This window comes from Setaria italica, chromosome V (assembly GCF_000263155.2).
Source record: "Setaria italica strain Yugu1 chromosome V, Setaria_italica_v2.0, whole genome shotgun sequence".
NCBI classification, from domain to species: domain Eukaryota; kingdom Viridiplantae; phylum Streptophyta; class Magnoliopsida; order Poales; family Poaceae; genus Setaria; species Setaria italica.
This window is the reverse complement of record NC_028454.1, coordinates 8,950,458-8,970,179: the sequence shown is the minus strand read 5'-3', so window position 1 is coordinate 8,970,179 and position 19,722 is coordinate 8,950,458. Positions and strand designations below refer to the sequence as shown.

The following is a 19,722-nucleotide window of genomic DNA, read 5'->3' as shown; positions in this document are numbered from 1 at the left end:
GAGTTAGAAAATTTTGAACGGAATCAGGTTTGGGTTTTGGTTGATCCTCCTCCCTCTTGTAAACCAATTGGGACTAAATGGGTCTTTAAGAACAAACAAGGGGAAGATGGTTATGTTGTTAGAAATAAAGCTAGGCTGGTTGCTCAGGGCTTTTCTCAGAAAGAGGGTATTGATTATGGTGAAACTTTTGCTCCTGTTGCTCGTTTAGAAGCCATTCGTATTTTGCTTGCATTTGCTGCTTCACGTGGTTATAAGCTTTATCAAATGGACGTGAAAAGTGCTTTTCTGAACGGTTTTATAGAAGAAGAAGTTTATGTTAAACAACCACCTGGTTTTGAACATCCCAATTTTCCTGATCGTGTTCTTCAGTTGCAAAAGGCTTTATATGGTTTGAAGCAAGCACCTCGCGCTTGGTATGCTAGATTGAAAACTTTTTTGCTTAAAAATGGGTTCAAAATGGGTTCAGTTGATAAAACTCTTTTTCTCCTCAGGCAAGGAAATGACACTTTAATAGTTCAGATTTATGTGGATGATATCATTTTCGGTGGTTCCTCTCATGCTCTTGTGAAAAAGTTTGTAGATGTGATGAGCAAAGAATTTGAGATGTCTATGATGGGCGAGCTGAATTTCTTTCTTGGCTTACAAATAAAACAAACTTTGGAAGGTACATTTGTGCATCAGGGAAAGTACACGAAGGATGTCCTGAAGAAGTTTGCGATGGATGATGCGAAGCCAATTTCTACGCCCATGCCGACTAGCGTAGCTTTGGATGCTGATGAGGACGGAGAGCCTGTAGATCAGAAGGAATATCGAAGCATGATTGGGTCGCTGCTGTACTTGACTGCTACGAGGCCAGATATACACTTTGCTGTGTGTATGTGTGCTCGTTTTCAGGCGTCCCCCAGGACTTCTCACCGTCAGGCGGTGAAGCGCATAATGAGGTATCTCCGATTTACTCCTGCATTTGGCCTTTGGTACTCTGCTGCTTCGACTCTCAGTTTGTGTGGTTATTCGGATGCTGATTTTGCTGGGTGTCGTTTGGATAGAAAGTCTACATCGGGTACTTGCCAATTTTTGGGTTCTTCGCTTGTTTCTTGGTCCTCTAGAAAACAATCTAATGTTGCTCAATCTACTACAGAGGCTGAGTATGTTGCTGCTGCTAGTTGTTGTTCTCAGCTTTTATGGATGATAGCTACCCTTCGCGATTTTGGTTTGTCGTTTTCTCGCGTTCCTCTCTTGTGTGACAGCACTAGCGCTATAAGTGTTGCAAAGAATCCTGTGCTTCACTCTAAGACGAAACACATTGAGGTTCGTCATCATTTTCTGAGGGATCATTTTGAAAAGGGTGATATTGATCTTAAGCATATTGATACTAGTCAGCAACTTGCTGATATTTTGACTAAGCCACTAGATCAAACCACGTTTGCACGTCTGCGTGGTGAGTTCGGGGTGTGTTACCCATTCTAGTATCATTGTAAGTTGCTTCAGTTACATATGCTTTATACTTGTTTTGGCTAGTTTGCAATCGATGCTTTTGGAGAGGTTTGAATGCTTTGCTTGACCAATTTTTATTTTAAAAAAAGCACAGATATATACTTAAAAAATTATGTTGGGCTATGTTTGCTTTTCTGGATCTAGTGACTTGTTGAATACTTGACATATATCTTGCTCATGGTTCGGTAGTCAGCTTCTTTTAATGGGTTTTCACTGCAAATGTAACTCACAATACAAGTTTTAACTCGGGAGTACATAGTATGGTTGTGAGCAAAAACTCTGAATTCCCATATCTCTGCTATTTAGCTCATGATCTGCTTGCCTTACTCAGAATTTAAATATGGGTGCAACTCTGTTTTTCCCATGTCCCTGCTGGTTCTCGCTCATAAACAAAATTAAACAAACTGGCTGGGCACAACTCTTGCTTCCCATGTCCCTGCTTATCATGCTCACAAAAGTTAGAATTAAATATGACAAGTGAATGCATTTGTGGGCGTTGCAGTGAACTTGGACTGAAGCTGTGTATCTGTCGTGTGAGCTTGCTATATGTTTTGTCTTCAGCTTTGCACTGAGTTTGGAATGTGCACGTTTTTGCCTGGCACATTAGTTTTCAAACAGATTTCAGTTCTAAATTTTTATTGGTCATGGCATTGTATTGTTCCTTCTCTGGATAGCTAGTGTTGTTCTTTTATAAGTATTTGGCATATGTCTCAGAAGCTTCAACTTGTGCTTTCTCACATGCTTTTCTCTAAATTGGTTCCTTGCCTTTTATCTTGATGGAGTGCTTTGTCAACAAGGGGGAGAGTGAGTAGCGCACAACTTCATTCTTGCTGGGGAAGTTCGTTCATTCTTGTAGGGGGAGTTTTGCTGAAATTTGTGAGTTTTGCTGCTGAGATTGCTTTTGGGAGATTGATATGGCTTTTGATTCACTTTGGGGAGAGTGAATTTCTGTCTTTATTGTGTCGAGCCTAGCTTTTTCGCTAGCCCATGTCTTTGGGGATTAAGATCGTTTCTTTTTCTTTCTTTTTATTTTTCTTTTTCCGTACGAATAAATTTGTGCGGTGTGGTGTTGTCAATGCACTCATCAAGGGGGAGATTGAGATGCCGGTGGGCTAGCACCTTGGTGATGAGCGATTGATAACACGGTGTGCGTGTGACGTGTCTCTTGGTAGGTTGTGGTTGCAGGTGACAGGTGGAGACAAGGTACATGCGGCGACGAGTGAAGAACGAAGATAGGATGCCACGTTGAAAAACCGCGGGGGCGGAGAAGGGCGGATCGAGGCTTGCGTTCGAGGGACAGGCGATCGTGCGGTATACATCTACTGTACCTGGCTACACGGCGGGAGGACGTCGAGGGAGGTTTCCGGATTATGCCACAAAATCCGGGGTTCGCTGGTTGAGCCACAAAGCCATGCATCGTATCGGGACGCCCGTGCGACAGGCGTTGGCCCAAGATGGAAATTCCGACGATCGCGATACGATTTCGGATGGTCGTGCGGCGACATCGCGAAGATCACGTCGTAGAGATGGAGGGATTGCGGACATCGCGGAATTTACCATGGAGGACGTAATTGGAATTTACGCCCCTACGTTAGATTTATTTAGCGTAGGGGGTTATGTGTAAATAGGTCGTGCCACCCTAAGGATATAAATATGTGGCACCTAGGGTTGAGAGGGTTCTCTTGCTTTCTCGCTTTTTGTCTAGCCTAGGGTTTCAATACTAGCGAGGGATTTTTGTTGATCTCTCCAATGAAGAGAGGGAGGACGATCGGGCGGAGGCTAGATGCACTTTTGTAGAATAATTACACTTTAATCATTCGTCCTTGTGATTTGTTCTTTGTTCGTGCGAGATCCGATTTTCCTCCGTTCCCTTTGTTTTCGTTGTTTGCGCCGCCGGTTTGGTTGTTCCCGTTTTGCTGTTCAGGGACACATCGTTGCGGGAGGACAAGGTCTGCTCCTGGCGGTCAGCCACGGCTCGCAGCGTCGCACCAGGGCCAGCCGCCGATGAGCTCGTATGATTAGTTCGTACGCTGCCTGCTCTACTGAAGCGCACGTCTCTGGATTTTACTGTGTGTGCCCCGTACAAGGGAGGTGACCGGCCAGGAACAGCGTTCTGCTTCCGAACAGCGCACGCATGTGCCTGCAGGTGACTTGCAGGTCGTGTCTCTGCTTTGCAAATTTCCTTCTCATTAGCACTTTCAATATTACACATTAATATTGTTTCTAGAAACATCACTCACGCATGCACCAGGGAAGGTGAGGTCACTTTCTATGAACAGTAAACAACCTTTTTGCAACCATATGCTCTTTTGTTTAATATTTTGTTTAGTGGGTCTTTATCACGTGATTTAGCTTTTTGCTTACCCCTGTCTTTTTATCTGTGTTGGAAATTGCAAATAAATTTTATTCTAATTTTACTCAAATTGCTTCCGCGAATTTTTGTGAGGCTCCCATTCACCCCCCTCTGGTCGCCAGTTTCGATCCTTCACGGATATGAAAGTATTTGCCAACGTAAGCAGTTCTAGACCAACCAAATTACCGATGCTGGATGGAATAAATCCCGAAATCCAATTGTTTCCTATACAGAGCAATTGGAGTGTTGTCGATAGATTTGCAATTGAGTAGGAAGTTCCCCGATGAATGAACTATTGTCAAAAGCCAGTTGCTGGAGCTGGCTGCAGTTTGCCAGCATGGTGATGAATTCCAATCCGTCCTTATCATTCGATCCTAGCTTATTGCCACTTAAGGATAGGTAAAATGAGGCTTTGCAATCTCTTCAAAGTTGGGGTACGTTTCCACTAAAACTGTTCCATGCGAGTTCAAGGCCCGCGAGAGCAGAGAGGTTGGAGAATGAAGGTTGGAGAAAGGCCCGCAAGCGCATCGCCACCATATGCAATGGTTGCTTTTATTTGAGCGATCGAAGGGCAATGAATGAGGTTTTGGTGCTTGCTAATCCCTACTTGTATCGTGACTAATCCCCGGGTACTCCCTCCGTCCCAAAATAAACACACATCTCACTTTTCGAGGAGTCAACGTTTTTAAATTTGACTAAGAATATAGAAAATAGTATCAACATTTGTATCTTCAAATAAATGTATTAGGAAAGTATACTCAATACTCAATCTAATGATACTTATTATACATTATAAATAGTAGTACATTTTTTTGGGACGGAGGGAGTTCGTGCATAATCTATATGCATCCATACACAACAATCATTGGTAGATTAGATAAGGCTCTCGGATACACGCAGTGGCTGTCACATTCTTTGGGGATGTTTGGATCCTGGAGCTAAAGTTTAGTCCGTGTCACATCGAATATTCGAAGACTAATTAGGAGGATTAAATATGAGTTAATTATAAAACTAATTACACAGATGGAGGCTAAACGGTGAGACGAATTTATTAAGCCTAATTAATCCATCGTTAGCAAATGGTTACTGTAGCAGCACATTGTCAAATCATGGACTAATTAGGCTTAATAGATTCGTCTCGCCGTTTAACCTCCATCTATGTAATGGATTTTGTAAATAGTCTATGTTTAATAGACCTAATTAGTATCGAAATATTCGATGGACAATGTGACAGGAACTAAAATTTAGTCCGGGGATCCAAACACCCCTCCGTATAAAGCCTTGCACCGGCTGTTTTTCTTTTCATTAAGGGGCGCTTTCTCCACCCTGTTAGTTGCAGAGCAGCTAGTCCGGTGGCTCCTTGGTGCGTCAAGAGACCGTAGCTCCGTCCACCATTCAAGTGTCTGTGCTTCCAAGGCCGCTGGTGCCGACTGCAGGCCAAGTCTCTGTTGCACATTGAACCAGGAAGGCATCTCTGATCGCACGCATCTCAGCGGCAGCATCCCGCATCGCCGTCCGCTCCCTTGGCAGCTGCTTTGAGCAGGACACGCCAAGCCCGACCACTGAAGCCAAGCACCTCTCGCTTCTGCTTCTCACCGTGGCCGGGTCTTCCCCCTTTGCTTCTTCATGAAGCCAGATTGCCGGGTCGGCTACCTTCAAGGCTCTGTCGGGGAGAGCGGCCTCGGCGAACTTATGAAGGTCCAAGGAGCCTTTGAACATGTCGTCAGTAGGGCTCATCCCGGTGAACATCTCAAGCAACAGTATGCCGAGGCTGTAAACATCTCCAAGAGTTGAGACGGCGCGACCCTCGCCGTACTCTGCAGTCAATTGAGATTTCAGAAACTATTTGGTCAGTGGATTCATGGCAAGCTACTTACGAACGATTCATGCCGAGATAACTGGACTTGGCAAAATGGAAGTTAAAAACTGAACATAGCAATATCAGTGTTAGTTTCTGTTACCTGGAGCGACGTATCCAATGGAACCTCTTAGTCCAGTGAAGCTAACCGAATTCAGCATAGTTTTGCTAGTGTCATCAGGAAGGATTTTTGATATGCCGAAATCTCCAACCCGAGCACTCATACTTTCGGCAAGGAGGATGTTACTTGGTTTGAGATCACAATGGATAATAGGCGGTTGACACTGATTGTGAAGATAATCCAAAGCATCCATGATATCTACCGCAATGTCCAGTCTCTGAGCTAAGCTGAGCGTATTGCTCAGACTCTGTATTTTGGATGCTCGATGCAGCCAACCATTTAGGTTACCATTGGGCATGAACTCAAAAACCAGTGCCTTGAATTCTTGGCCTTGGTGATCAATGCTTAAGCAACAGGTGATGATCTTTATGAGACATCGGTGGCGCACCCTTCGCAGTGCCTCACATTCAGCCACAAAACTTCTAGTAGACCCAGATTGCCACACGTTGAATACCTTTACAGCTGCGGTAATTCCCTTGTCTTGTAAAGTGCACTTATAAACTGCACCATAGCTTCCTTGTCCGAGCAGATTAACCTGCGAAAAATGGTCAGTCCCATTTGCTAATGCTTGATATGAAACCCTTTCGTGCTGTTCATCAATTACTGTGGGAATGAGTTGATTTTCCTTTCCTTGTCTGAGCCTCTTGTGGATCAAATGGATAAGACAAACTACTAAACCTAAGAATAGAAGTGCGCAGATTGACGCTACGGTGACCATAAGTGACCTTGACATTCGCCTTCTGTTCTTCTCCGCAGCTGCTGTGGAGCACGGAGCTAAATGAAGTTGAGGGTTTCCGCCACAAAGCTCATCATTTCCATCAATTGACAAGTGAGTTGCATTTGCAAAAGGACCCCCTTTTGGCACTTCGCCTTGCAGATCATTGAAGGACAAATCCAGTTTTGCCAACAATGTCAAATTCTGTAGAACTTTGGGGATGGAACCTGACAAGTTGTTGTGTGCAAGATACAGTTGTTGCAGGTGGCCAATGCTAGCAAGGGCATCAGGAATACTACCAGATAGCTTATTCATTGTTAGGTTCAGTAATGCAAGACCTTTTATATTCTTCAGAGATTGAGGTATGCTTCCTTCTAATAAGTTGTTATCGAGCAGCAGCCGTACCAACGATATACAGTTCCCAACACTAGCTGGTATGGTGCCTGACAACTTGTTTCCAGACAGAATCAGTTCGTTAAGATTCACCATGGTACCAACCTCAATTGGAAGTGGCCCGGATAATGAATTATATGATAAGTCTAAGTACCAGGAAAGTTGAGGAAGTTTTAAAACCTCTATAGGAATTGAACCATTGAGTCGATTTGTTGAGAGATCAAAGACAAACACATTCTTTAAGTTCCCCAAGTTTGATGGAATTGGCCCCTCTAAGTTTCCATAGTATGCATAAAGCCTATTCAACTGTGTAAGATTTCCTAGTGACGAAGGTATGAGGCCTGACAAGCTAGTGTTGTAAAGGCCTAACACACCCAAGTTTCTTAGCTGACCAATGCTCTCTGGAATCTGTCCAGATACAGAAGTATTTCCCATCACAAATACTGTAAGACCAACCAAATTTCCGATGTTTATTGGAATATTCCCAGAAATCATATTGTCTCCCAAATAAAGACCTTGCAGAGTTGATGACAGGTTTGTGACTGAATTAGGCAGTTGCCCGCTGAAAGAGTTGTTGCCGAGAACAAGAACCTGAAGCTGGGAGCTGTTTGCCAGTGAAGTGATGAATTCCCACCCTTGACTGTCGTTTGCTCCTAGCCTGTTAACACCCAAGAAAAGGGCAGTAAGACTTTGCAACTTTCCCAAAGCAGAAGGCACATATCCAATAAAACCATTTTCTTGAAGGACTAGTTTTGTGAGAGCAGAGAGGTTGCCGAGCGAAGGTGGGATAGCTCCACTGAATCGGTTGCTAGAAAAGTCAAGAGCTTCCATACCGGGGAACCTATCGCCGATATCAGCAGGGATGGTTCCAGACAGCATGTTGTCTCCTACCCCCAACTTTTTCAGTGAGGACAGATTGTACAGGGAGTGTGGAAGCACACCGGAGAGTCTGTTGTCATGGAGTAAAAGGACCTGCAGGCCGCCCATGCTGCCGAGTTCATGTGGGATCGGACCCTCGAGGTGGTTTTTTCTCAGATCAAGGTAGTTCAGGGATGACAGGTTACCTAGTAATCCTGGCATGGCACCCGTCAAGCTGTTGTTGCCCAGTGAGAACTTCTGAAGACTTGTTAGCTTGTCTCCAAGCTCAACAGGGATACGCCCATGGAACCGGTTACTGCTGAGATCTAACAGCAGTAAGCTGACACAGGAACTGAGGTTGGAAGGAAGCGTACCAGAGAACGCATTGTAGCTCAGATCAAGCGTCTGCAGACGCGCTAGGCGGCCGATGCTTGCTGGGACCTCCCCCTGGAACCAGTTGGAACTCAGGTTCAGGGTCCGCAGGAAAGTGAGGTTCCCAATGGCCGGGGAGAGGGCTCCGGCGAACCCATAAGAGGGCAGGCTCAGTGCCACCACCTGGCCGCTGGTGCACGCCACGCCCTCCCAGCTGCAGACGCCAGCGGTGCCATTCCAGGATGCAAGCATGCCGGAGCCGCTGCCGGCGAGCTCAGCCTTGAAAGCAAGCAGCGCGCTGGCCTCGTCGCTGGCACCGCCGTGCGCTCCCCAGGAGGCCGCTGCGATCATCACGGCGATGGTGGCAGGAAGCAAGCTCATGACGCGCATTGCCAATGCCATGGTAGAGCTGGGCTGGAGCGTATTGAAGAGCTTGCTGCGAGACAGAGCTTGCTTTTCTTGGTCAGCAGGGGAGCTACTTGCTGAATTGTTTAATCCTAAGGGATGCGTGCTAATGCCTGCAACATGTATATGCATCGCATCTGATTCGTGATCTGGTGAGACGTCGCTGTCTGCTTCTGTTTTTGACTTTGACATCCGCCAGCGGCCTTCCAAGTTCCAAGTATGGTTTGGGCTTGACCATTGTTCCCAATTTCAGGGGATTTTTTAAACTAGTGTAGGAACGTGTTGTTCTAGCTATGGAGCATCACCATTTTCTATTACTAGTCTGAGACAAAACTTTGATTCAATTATGTTCACAAATTACCCAATTCTACTCTCTAACAATTGCAGCCTGACATGCAAAGCTGATTTAGTAAGTAAACTTTTTCCCTCCTGTTGGATAAGCAAACAGAGGTCTGTTGGGATTCTAAACTCATCAGACATACATATGCCACCAGTCTAAACCATGTGGTTTATTCATTTATTTTGGTCGATTTGCCCCGTTTTTTATAGCTGAGCAGCGTGGCACAAATGAAAATGCAGTTGATAGTGCAATTCTCTGTAAGAATTGAGGGATTAAAAGTATTGTCTGCAGGTATCATCCTCATAACCACCTATTTCCTAGGATATATTGCAACTTGGGAGTTGATCACTACAATTCTCTTAGGGCCCGTTTGGATCTCTAGAATTGGAACTCATTCCATGAATCATATTCTAGCAATTAGATTTCATAGGAAATGGATTCCGTAGAATTTGATTCAATTGAATTTTCTTGTTTTGATTTACCGAGAAAGTTTTTCTTAGAATTAAATTTTAAATGTTGTTTGGATGCATTATTAGTAATATATGAAGTCTCCACCATCCAGCTGAATACCGCTTTCTCTCTCTCATCCTTATAAGCTACTTTATCTCTCATCCGAACTCTCACCTCTCTCACACCTCTCATCCGAACTCTCACCTCTCTCTCTCTTCCGAACTCTCTACCTCCTCATCCGAACTCTCTCATCTCCCTCTCATCCTTCCAACCAAGTGAACACTAATCTCTCTATCATCCAAACTCTCCTCTCTCTCTCTCTCATCCTTCCAACCAGCTGAACACTATCTCTCTATCTCATCCAAACTCTCTCCTCTCTCTCTCATCCTTCCAACCAGATGAACACTAGTCTCTCTCTCTACAACGCCGATATAGATGACTAAACATGGAATCTTTTTAGATGTTGAATAAACAATATGATAGAATAATTCTATCCCTCTCATACACTAGTAATTTGAATATTTATCTCCAAAAAGCAGATAAGCTTCTCTCTCATCTCTATCTCTACAATGCCGATATACATGTGCTTCTGTGTCATATATATACATAAAGTGAGATAAGAGAAGATATTTATGTAGGAGATTTAACACTAATTCATAGATAGATATGATAAATCTTCTTGTGTCACAGTAACCAGGTATCTAAGCCTATTCATACAATGCAACAATTACCTGGGTGAAAACATTTCGCCCATTGATTTTTTTCTCAAATACGAGGACGGCCTGCACGCTAGTCACTATGGGAAACTCCGTTAAACACACAATCATTACGGTGTCACCACAACATCCAAGTACAGCGGCGCATTCAGCCCTAGCTTGTTTCTAGGATCTGCACCCACCAATCTCAGATAACCTTATCAGCAGGGTGTGCTGAGAGATGATCATCCGTAAAGAATCATGTGTTTCTTGAATGAGCATGGATCTGCACCCACCAATCACAGATATCCTTATCCGGCAATATGATTCTTTACCGATGATTGTCTCTAACCCAAGATGAGGCCATTGTGGATTTTCTTTGATCCGCTGACCGGTTAACCTCCTATGTGCCCAGCATCAGCTGTTCAGAATATGGAAGCAAGATCTGTCAGTGAACTATTTATGAATATGGGACAGTCTTGATCAAGGATTCAGTTTTAGATTCTTCCCTGCCATACTTGGAGACTATTTTCTGTGGCAGCCCCATCTTTCTAAATACTGCATCCCTGTCCTTTACACTCATTTTTCCCCACCATCAACCCTGCGCATCCAATGGATACCCACCAGGTTCTCAATACCCTTTTATAAACATCAAAATGGCAGTAGCAGCATCGTGATTTTATCAATACAATAAGACTTGAAGATAATAGAGTTTGACATCAATTGACCATGACACATTAATAGAATCAAAGGTGGATCAACGGTTCATATAATGTTCTTTTGACGACATAATATACACATAGATCCACATGTCATATTCACTGCATAGGGGTAATAATACCAGCCACGAAACAGTGGCCGGACAGGGCCATTGCTGTCCCTAGTAAGAGGTTGGCCTCCAACCGGCTAGGTAACACCGTGACAGTGTTCTTCCATAAGCCATATCAGAGTTGAGAACTCACCACCTACGCTGAACTGCTTAGCATGCAACTCCCTGCTGCGTCAGTTGGCCGTGTATAAGAATCTAAAACTGGCAAAAGAAGGGTTCTGGTCGCGCCATGTCATCCTACTGCAATCATATGCATGGGTGTACTGCATGCCGTTGACTAACCATAATATATAGATGGTAAAAGACAAACACGGAAGCAGCTCAAGGTTTCAATCGATCAGCGGATGCCCATTCCAGAGTCCAGACCATGTATATAACCGGCCAGAACCCGGAGATGGTTGGTGCTACGAGTACAAAACTGCAGGCTGGCAAGACATGTCCTAAGCTTTCTGGGTCTAGACATAGCTATTCTGCCTGGGCCATCCTTCATTTGGGCTTCTGAGCGGCTGAAGCTACCTGCTGCTGCATATGTTGGCAACAAGCCAACAGCTAGACAGTAGACACAGCCATGCATAACAGATGAATAAACAAACATCTGTCATATTTCACATAACCTTCATAATACGAGCGTGTAATACAGTACTTGCAATATAATTGATCCATATCAGACATGAAAAACATACCCTGGCATTGAAAGTCTGAGCAAAACTTTCTGGGATACATGATGCCAATACACTTTTCTGATGATTTATTGTAGCCCAAGGTGTGGCCATTGTGATCTGGACACTGGTAGAAGAGATTCTTTTGACACATAATACGTGCCCAGCAATCCTCTGTTGAGGTTATAGAAGTAAGATCTGACAGCAAACTATTTATGAACATGGAATAGGCTAGATCGTGGATCCAGTTTTAGATTCTTCCCTGTCATATTTGCAGACTGATCTTCTGTGACAGCCCCATCTTTCTTCATATGTATAGCTTTCACCAGTATCTTGGTCCTTGGTTCAGGGATCAACCCTCTTGACTTCATTGTTGTGTAATATTGCAGAGCCTCATCAAGCTTTTCTTGGGAATGAAGACCATAAACCATAATAGTAAATGATCGTTGATCTGGGCCTGATTCACTCCTCTCCATCTCATCCCATATTTGGTGCACCCCCTTCTCATGCTCCGGCTGATACGTCAGCAGGTTAGGGAAAGACTTTACAATTCTACAAAATGCATAAACATAACTGATCACAAAGGTCGTTTGGACCATGGAGAAATCTACAGTGAACATCACAATAAGTTGAGTTACCTAGAGCAACATAATCAATGAATGAGCTTTTTATTCCAATTGTGCTATTGAAATTTGTAGAGCATTGATTGTATTATGAATCATACATATTACTGAATTCTCTACAAAAAATGTGTCATACAGACGACAAGTAAAACCTCTGGATCTAATCTATTTTGAAACATTTTCTAAACTTATTTTATACTTCCATATATCTGATGCAAACAAATGCATGGACGAATTATAAAGCTGAAGCTTCATACATCTTCAGTTATTTCAGGTAAACTGATCACCTGCAACATCTTGCCCATTTTCAGTCCTATGTATTCACTGTTGTGGGAAATCACTGTGAGTTGTTGCTACTACTCCATGCTCCACCAAAAGAGATCTGGCAAACTTGAGATACGAATCTCTAATAGCGTGCATCTCAATGGCTGCATCCTGAATCGGGATCTGCTCCCTAGGTTGTTTCTTCGAGCATGATATTTCAAGACAAACAACAGAAAGCAAGCAATTCTTAATTCCACTTCTTATAGTGCTGTTATAGGCATCTGTGTGCATCCATATTGTCGGATCAACTATATCCCGTTTTCTCTCTGGAAGAGCATTCGCTGAAAACTTGTGCAAATCCAAAGAATCATTGAATATCTCATCTCATCCGTTGGGCTCCTTCCAGTAAACATCTCAAGAAGCAATATGCCGAGGCTATAAACGTCACCTTGAGTTGAGATAGAAGAACCTTCACCGTCTTGGATTTAGGCCCATATGTGGCCCAATTAGAAAATTCCAAAGCATACACAACCTTTAGTCTTATATTGCTAATTCAAGGAGAGGTTGCCTTGCTTAAATATGGGAGTCTCCTCTCTATGCAAAATAGATGCAAATGAGAGAGAAGGAGATTGTTGCTACACGCACATGAAGCTCACGCACATTTTCACGTGGAAAATCGCGTGAGTTGTGACTATTGTTTGTGCAGTTATTATTTTTTTTATGCTGAGCCTAATGGCAATTCAATGTGATTGAAATTGCCGTTTTAAACAGCAATAAGGTGTGTCAGTTTCAACAATTTGATGGAAGCCGTTTCTATCGTTCAAATTGGCAGTTTCTACTGCTTGATGAGGCTGTTTGATGGGGAAACTGATGCACTACGAAGGTCTATAACACCAGGAGATGTCCTGGTTGAATGGACGCTGTTACACGCTCGTCTTCCCACTCGCTGTGCTGAATCTCTTGCTATGGCGCCTTGTCGACCTTCGAATTCGGTGTGCAGTGGGCTTGAAGGTCAAATCATTCTTATCTTCAGGCTTCGACATGAAGGATCTGGGAGAAGCAAGTGTTATCCTAAATATTAAGTTGACCAAAAATGAGAATGGGATTATTCTAAATCAATCTCATTATGTGAAAAAATTATTTTGTCGCTTTTGCTTTGAAAATGCAAAAGTATCCCCTACACCCTACGATGCTAGTGTAAAGCTAAGGAAAAATAAAGATGAAGGGATGGACCATTTGAGATATTCACAAATAATTGGGTCCCTTTTGTATCTTGCTGGTGCAACATGTCTCGACATATCTTTTGCTGTGAGCAAATTAAGTCGTTTAACTTCCAATCCAGGGAAGGATCATTGGGAGGCACTAGAGAGAGTGCTACGTTACATGAGAGGTACAATCGAATATGGAATTCACTATACTGGTTATCCATCTGCATTGGAAGGATATAGTGATTCCAACTAGATTTCTGATGCGGATGAAATTAAAGCCACGAGTGGCTATATGTTTACACTAGCAGGTGCTGTAGTTTCATGGAGGTCGTGTAAACAGACCATTTTGACGTGGTCAACCATGGAAGCTGAGCTTGTAGCACTTGACACGGCTACTGTTGAGGCCGAGTGGCTAAGAGAGCTACTCATGGACTTGCCACTGGTGGAGAAACCAGTTCCGGCAATCCTTATGTACTATGATAACCAAACGGTATTGATCAAAGTTATGAGTACTAAGGATAATATGAAGTCCTCGAGGCATGTGAAGCGGAGGCTTAAATCTGTTAGAAAGCTGAAAAACTCCAAAGTAATTGCTATGAATTATATTCATAGTGAGAAAAATCTAGCGGCCACCGGCAGCTCGCCAGCGCCCTATCCCCAGCACGACAGCGACAGGACGAGAGCCACGGCGCCCAACCCGCGCCTGCGACAAGACGGAGCGAACGGGCCAGCCAACCGCCGGCCACGCGCGTGCCGCCTTCCGCCTGCCACGGCTCTGCTCCGCCAACCCTGTTCCGCCCGTTCGCCAAGAAAGCTAACACGCCCTCGACATCCCGCGCCTCCGCCCGTTCGCCCAACCCCCACGGTAGCTCTCCGCCTCGCCCGCCCGACAGACCGGAAGCCCCAGACGCGCACCGCCCAAGGCCAATCGCCGCCGAAGACCACCTAGAGCTCCGCCTCCTCTACCCAATGGCGTCGCCGGCCAATGGCCGCCTTGCCCGTGCACTCGCCGCTCCCGGCCTTATCCTTTCCCCACCGGAGCCCCGCCTCGACCCTCCGCGCCACCCCGGCCCTATAAAAGGGAACCCCCTCACCAGCAATGCCACCCCTTGCCACCGCCCGCACCTGCGCCGCCGCTTTCTCCCCGCGCCGCCGCTGAGCTTCCGTGGAGCTCACCCCTTTTGCACCACCCCCACACTCCGGCGACTTCGCCGCCACCCTCAAGCCGTTTCTCCCAACACACCAGCCATCCGCTCCTCCGCGCGGTACTCGAGCTTGCTGGTGTCCGCAAGAAGCACCGCCGCTGCCGGACCACCGTCGAAGTCTCGCCGCTGCCCAAGCCTTAGCGCGTACGACTTCCCACCCCAGCCTACTCCTGTTCGGCCCCAAGGCTTCACCGGTAGACCTGGAGGTAAGCGACCGACCTCTTGTGTTCCGTCTCGACCGACCCCTTGTGTTCCGTCTCGACCGACCCCTTCCTTTTCATTTCGCCCGACCCCTTTGTTTCGGTTCGCCCGACCCCTTTTCTTTTCGTCTCGCCCGACCTTTTTCCTTTCGCCTCGCCCGACCCTGCCAAGTTTCGCCGACCCTTTCTCCGCCTCGCCCGAGGGCTCGGTTGTAACTTTTTCTTTGACCTGAGGGTATCGATGAAATAATTTCGGGGATTCCTCTGTGTTGAGTCTGAGGACCTCGGTACGATTTTTCCTTAAACCTGAGGGTCAGACCCTAAGTTTCCCCCAATCCGACCCTCTCATCCTGTTCTCCACCAACAGAAGTTGAACTCCCCCACCTTTCCTGTAGCAAAGTGTCCGTGTTAAAACATGAGTGTGTTGAAATAACCATCTAAAATGTTTAACCTCTGCATTGCATTTCCGTGTAGAGTTGAATCTCGCCGACGGAATGTACGAGCTTCACCCGGCGCCGAAAGAAGACCCCGCCGAGGAACTGCATCCCTTCGAAGGAGAGCCCGAACCGGAGCAAGACCCCGAGGACCCGCAAGCTTTTCCTGAAGGCAAGCCCCGGAGCATAAATTCCTATCTTGAGTTCATGCAATATTATTGATTACTTGATTGCGCATTTACGTTTCGAGGAGTTGTAATGGAACCTTAGATGCATAAACTTAGTACCTTGTTTTTGAATACTAGTTGCTAAGGCCGAGTAGTTGCATTGCTTAATAGGTTTCGGTAAAAGTCGAGTGATCTCCTGTCACTCGCGAGTTATAGGAGTTGAATGTTTCAGATATGTCGCAACTATAAGGACGACGGACGGGGTCAGGCTTGTGTTCGATACTTGGTGGATTGCCCCGTCTGTCTAAATGAAAATGAACTATGGTCGAAACGTGTCGGCCTTCGTGATCAAGTGTTTGAAAGTACTAATCTCATACCTAGTATGAGATGAGGAAGCCTAGTACCTGATTGAACTGGGGCGTGGCATACCCTCCGGCTGTCCTTGGAACGTCGTTCCCATGGTGCATCATGTGGGTGCAAGTGCGGTCACAGTGCAGCAATAGGCCAGGACTGTGGAGCATTGCATGCCAAAGGAAGTTGGCCCTGACACGTGCCTAAGGGATCGATGGGGACGGCTGACAAATGAAGCGACCCTTCGTGGTGCGTGGATGTCGTGAGATTAGGTTTGCCATGCATGGTAAATAAATTCGAATCGATTTTCTGCCTCTCACAGATTGGGACTACTAGATCGCTATTTTGCACTGAGTAAAGATGGAACATGATGATGATTTTAATCTTGATGCTTGTTAAGTAATTGCTTGGAAACCATGTTTGTTTAGTATAAGTTGCTAATCTAGAATGGATAAAGAACATATAACATGAGCTAAAATGTTGAAAATAAGGACTGACTTTAGACGCTTTTGGCAAAGAAAACCCCAGAGCCAGAAAGCCTTGCATGTCTAGGTCTCGGTCATGTCTTTCCGACGGGTCAGTCTTGCTGAGTACTAGTTGCTCAGCCTTGTTGTGGCTAATCTTTTTCAGGTAATGTCAATAGTTTGGGTGTTGGTACCACTTGGCCGACCCAGCTTCCTCCAGGCTGGACCGTCGAGTGGGATCCTTCCTCGGATGGCGAAGGAAGAAATTTTTTGATGTCATGATCGGCTCCGTCGTGATGTCATGTATCGACGTTTAGTTTCCGCTGTTTTCCTTTGACTTCGAACCATGCAAATTTCAGTTTGAATTTCAAACACTCTGATGTAATAAATTGTTGAACTATGTTGTCATCTGTGCTACTCACCTTCGCGTGAGCGATGCTTCTCGATCCTGTTTATGTGGTTTATCGGAGGAAATCCGACGGTCGACCAAGTTGACTTGCTTAAAGTGCATAATCGCATGTCAGGCGACTTCAATGCATTTTAGTCAGGTTAATTTGGGCAGTTCCGCCACAGCTGGTATCAGAGCTCGAAGCACAGTACGGAGAACAACAAACCTTAAAACTCTTTTTCCAACTAAAATTTGGAAGAAGTAAAATTGAGAAATTCGTAAGTTCGCTAAGGATGAGTTTAGTTCGAGGAGCCCTAGGGGATTTTGGGGTTATTTTTAAGGTGGCTAATAGTTATTGGTTATCTTCTAACTTCCAGCACTTGTTGCCATGTCTATCATACGTGTGCCGAAATCCGCATCGCGAGTATGCGAAGGGTGATGGGAATTCGATTCCAACGAGCCTATCATCACGGTTGTTTCGCCCACATCTATTATACGTGCGCAGGTTCCGTATGTTAATACATGCGAAGGATGGTATGGTTCGATTCCAACGAGCCTATCGTCACGGTTGTTCGCCCACGTTTGTTACACGTGTGCATGATTCTGCATCACGAGAATGCGAAGGGTTATAGGATTCTATTCAAAGGAACCTATTTCCACGGTTGTTGCACTGTCCATGCAGTGTTAAACGCATGGGTGCCATTTCTATAGTGAACGGTAATGATTGTGGACGCTTTCATGAGTGCTGGCACGGAAGGTTCAAGCTGTGTTGTGTTTTTCTGCAGGTACACTAACAAACGTTGCGTTCGAAACGAGGCCTAGTAACTCGACTAGCTATTATAGTGAGAGCCGTATTGTTGCCTTGCCACCGGCACTGACCACGTAAGTCCAAAGGTTTTTGGAAATTATTTTTGGTTGAGAGGACGACTAGGACGTGCATGCATTAAGAAATAAAAATCACAACCTAAGGAAATAAAACCAAACTCGAGTACGTCGTAAAAAGTAATGCACCGCGTTAAGGATTGTCTAGCTGTCCTTTTTCCGCCATGCTAACTCCAGAAACTTTGTATAAGAAAGTTGTGTTAAAACTCCCAAGTAAAACTGCCTCAAGGTACTACCATTTGGGTTGAGAGTTGTGATCAGTTTGGTGACCCCCTGTTGGCTGTTAGCCCAAAGTGCACACCAACGGAGTTTCTGCTATTTCGACCACCTTAAGGACCTTTTCTGCGAGGAGTCCTTTAAGCAGAGTTTTTTAGAACTTAGTGAAGGACTTACTGGTAGAGTTTCGGTTTTGTTAAGTCTCTGGTTTGGAAGATGTATTCAGTTTATCTTGACTCGGTCTGAAGAGTTCCAGCAGGTATACTTAATGGGAATCTGAGATTATCACCTTGTTAGGTCTGTTCTAGCCCTACCTTTGAATACCAAACTTGTTACCCACTATCTAAAGAACATGCTGGTAAAATTTGAGAAATTTTGGAGGAATACTTGCTGAGTTATGAGCTTTTCTCTAACTGCCAGAAATCTGTTTGATTTCCAAGTGTTAACCCCATTTCTCACGTGACCCTTGGTTACAGATGGCGCAGCCCGTGCACGTGGCAGTCGGTACGGAGGGCACCACCTACTCACGGTGCCTTCACTACGAGGGTTTTCCAACTGTGTTGTGGGACACCCTGCGCTCTTTCGGGTACCAGTCGCCGCCGGTTTATGCGGGCCGTGCGTACCAGGACCACGGGATTCCGCGGAGCCGCATACACGTGCGGGTACCCCCGCCTCCGGATCAGCCACCGTTGTCGCTGTTGGAGGTAGTGGCTGAGGGACACACGCTCCACGACGCCTGGGAGTTCGCAGCCTTGCAGACCTTGACCCAGTTTTGCTGGGCACACCCTCTTGAGATCATGCTAGACCCGATTGGGTTGTTCCCTGCCCGGGGTACGAGGGACCCGGACTGGTTGGATCGTATGGAGCATATGGACTTGCTCGGGCTTATGGATCCTCAGTGCACGATTTTTGTTTCAGCTCGTTGCCTGAATGTGTTCTACAGGATGGTTGAGCTGCAGAGCCGAGCGATGGCTATGGTGATTGGGATGGCAGTGGCCAACCAGGTTGCCTTGTCTACCGTGCAGAGTGGCATGGTGGACCAGTCGCTCGAGCTGGTACAGAAGGATGTTCAGATTGCTGAGATGCAGGACAAGATTACTCGTTTGGAGGAAGAGATTGTGGATATGGATCACGATATGGAGATCTTGGCTGACCAGTTCTATGATGTGAACATGGAGCTGGCGAACGCCAATGAGCACCTGCAGGAGCATCACGATGAGCTTAATGCCATCCACGCCTTAGAGGTGCAGCTGGATGAGCCGATGGCCCAGGAGGAGGAGCCTGAGGAGATCGAAGGCTTTTCAAGCATGGACTATGAGAATGCCTCACCGCAGCCTCCAGTTGGTGATGCTCACTCTCCGGTCCTTAGCTTTGCCTCCGTGGGCAACCTCGACGACTTCTAGTTATAACAAACTAGGTTGAGCGGTTCTATTTTATTTTTGATTGTACTCCTCGACGACCTATATTTTTGGCCAATGATGTAATAGGTTAGCCTTGAGTTGAGTACTCCTCCTATATTTTAAGACCAGCAATGAAATGATCTTGGTGAAAGCAGTTCCTGTTTTTCTTTCACTCTTGACTCGACTTTTGACCCTTTGCGACGCGCCGTGAATGCCAAGTTGTGTGGGTTTTGGTGCTGTGACCACACACCCGTCTCCTGTGGGCCTGTCCAAAGTTGACCGACCCCGAGTCGCGAGGTCGGACGCGCCCGACCCCTCGCGGCAGGTCTCCGCCTCGCCCGACCCCGGGATGAAAGGCTCCGTTTTGTCCGATCCCGT

At 45.7% G+C, this 19,722-nt stretch overlaps 1 protein-coding gene across 1 annotated transcript; it reads right to left on the bottom strand.

The window, feature by feature from the left end:
* Window positions 1-5,119: 5,119 nt before the first annotated feature.
* Window positions 5,120-8,647, bottom strand: LOC101756913 (probable LRR receptor-like serine/threonine-protein kinase At3g47570). The gene is made up of 3 exons (XM_022827137.1): window positions 7,652-8,647; window positions 5,809-7,531; window positions 5,120-5,664 (listed from the first exon to the last, which is right to left on the bottom strand). The coding sequence occupies exons 1-3, from the start codon at window positions 8,564-8,566 to the stop codon at window positions 5,243-5,245; spliced, it is 3,060 nt and encodes a 1,019-aa protein (XP_022682872.1). The 5' UTR covers window positions 8,567-8,647; the 3' UTR covers window positions 5,120-5,242.
* Between the last annotated feature and the right edge of the window lie 11,075 nt (window positions 8,648-19,722).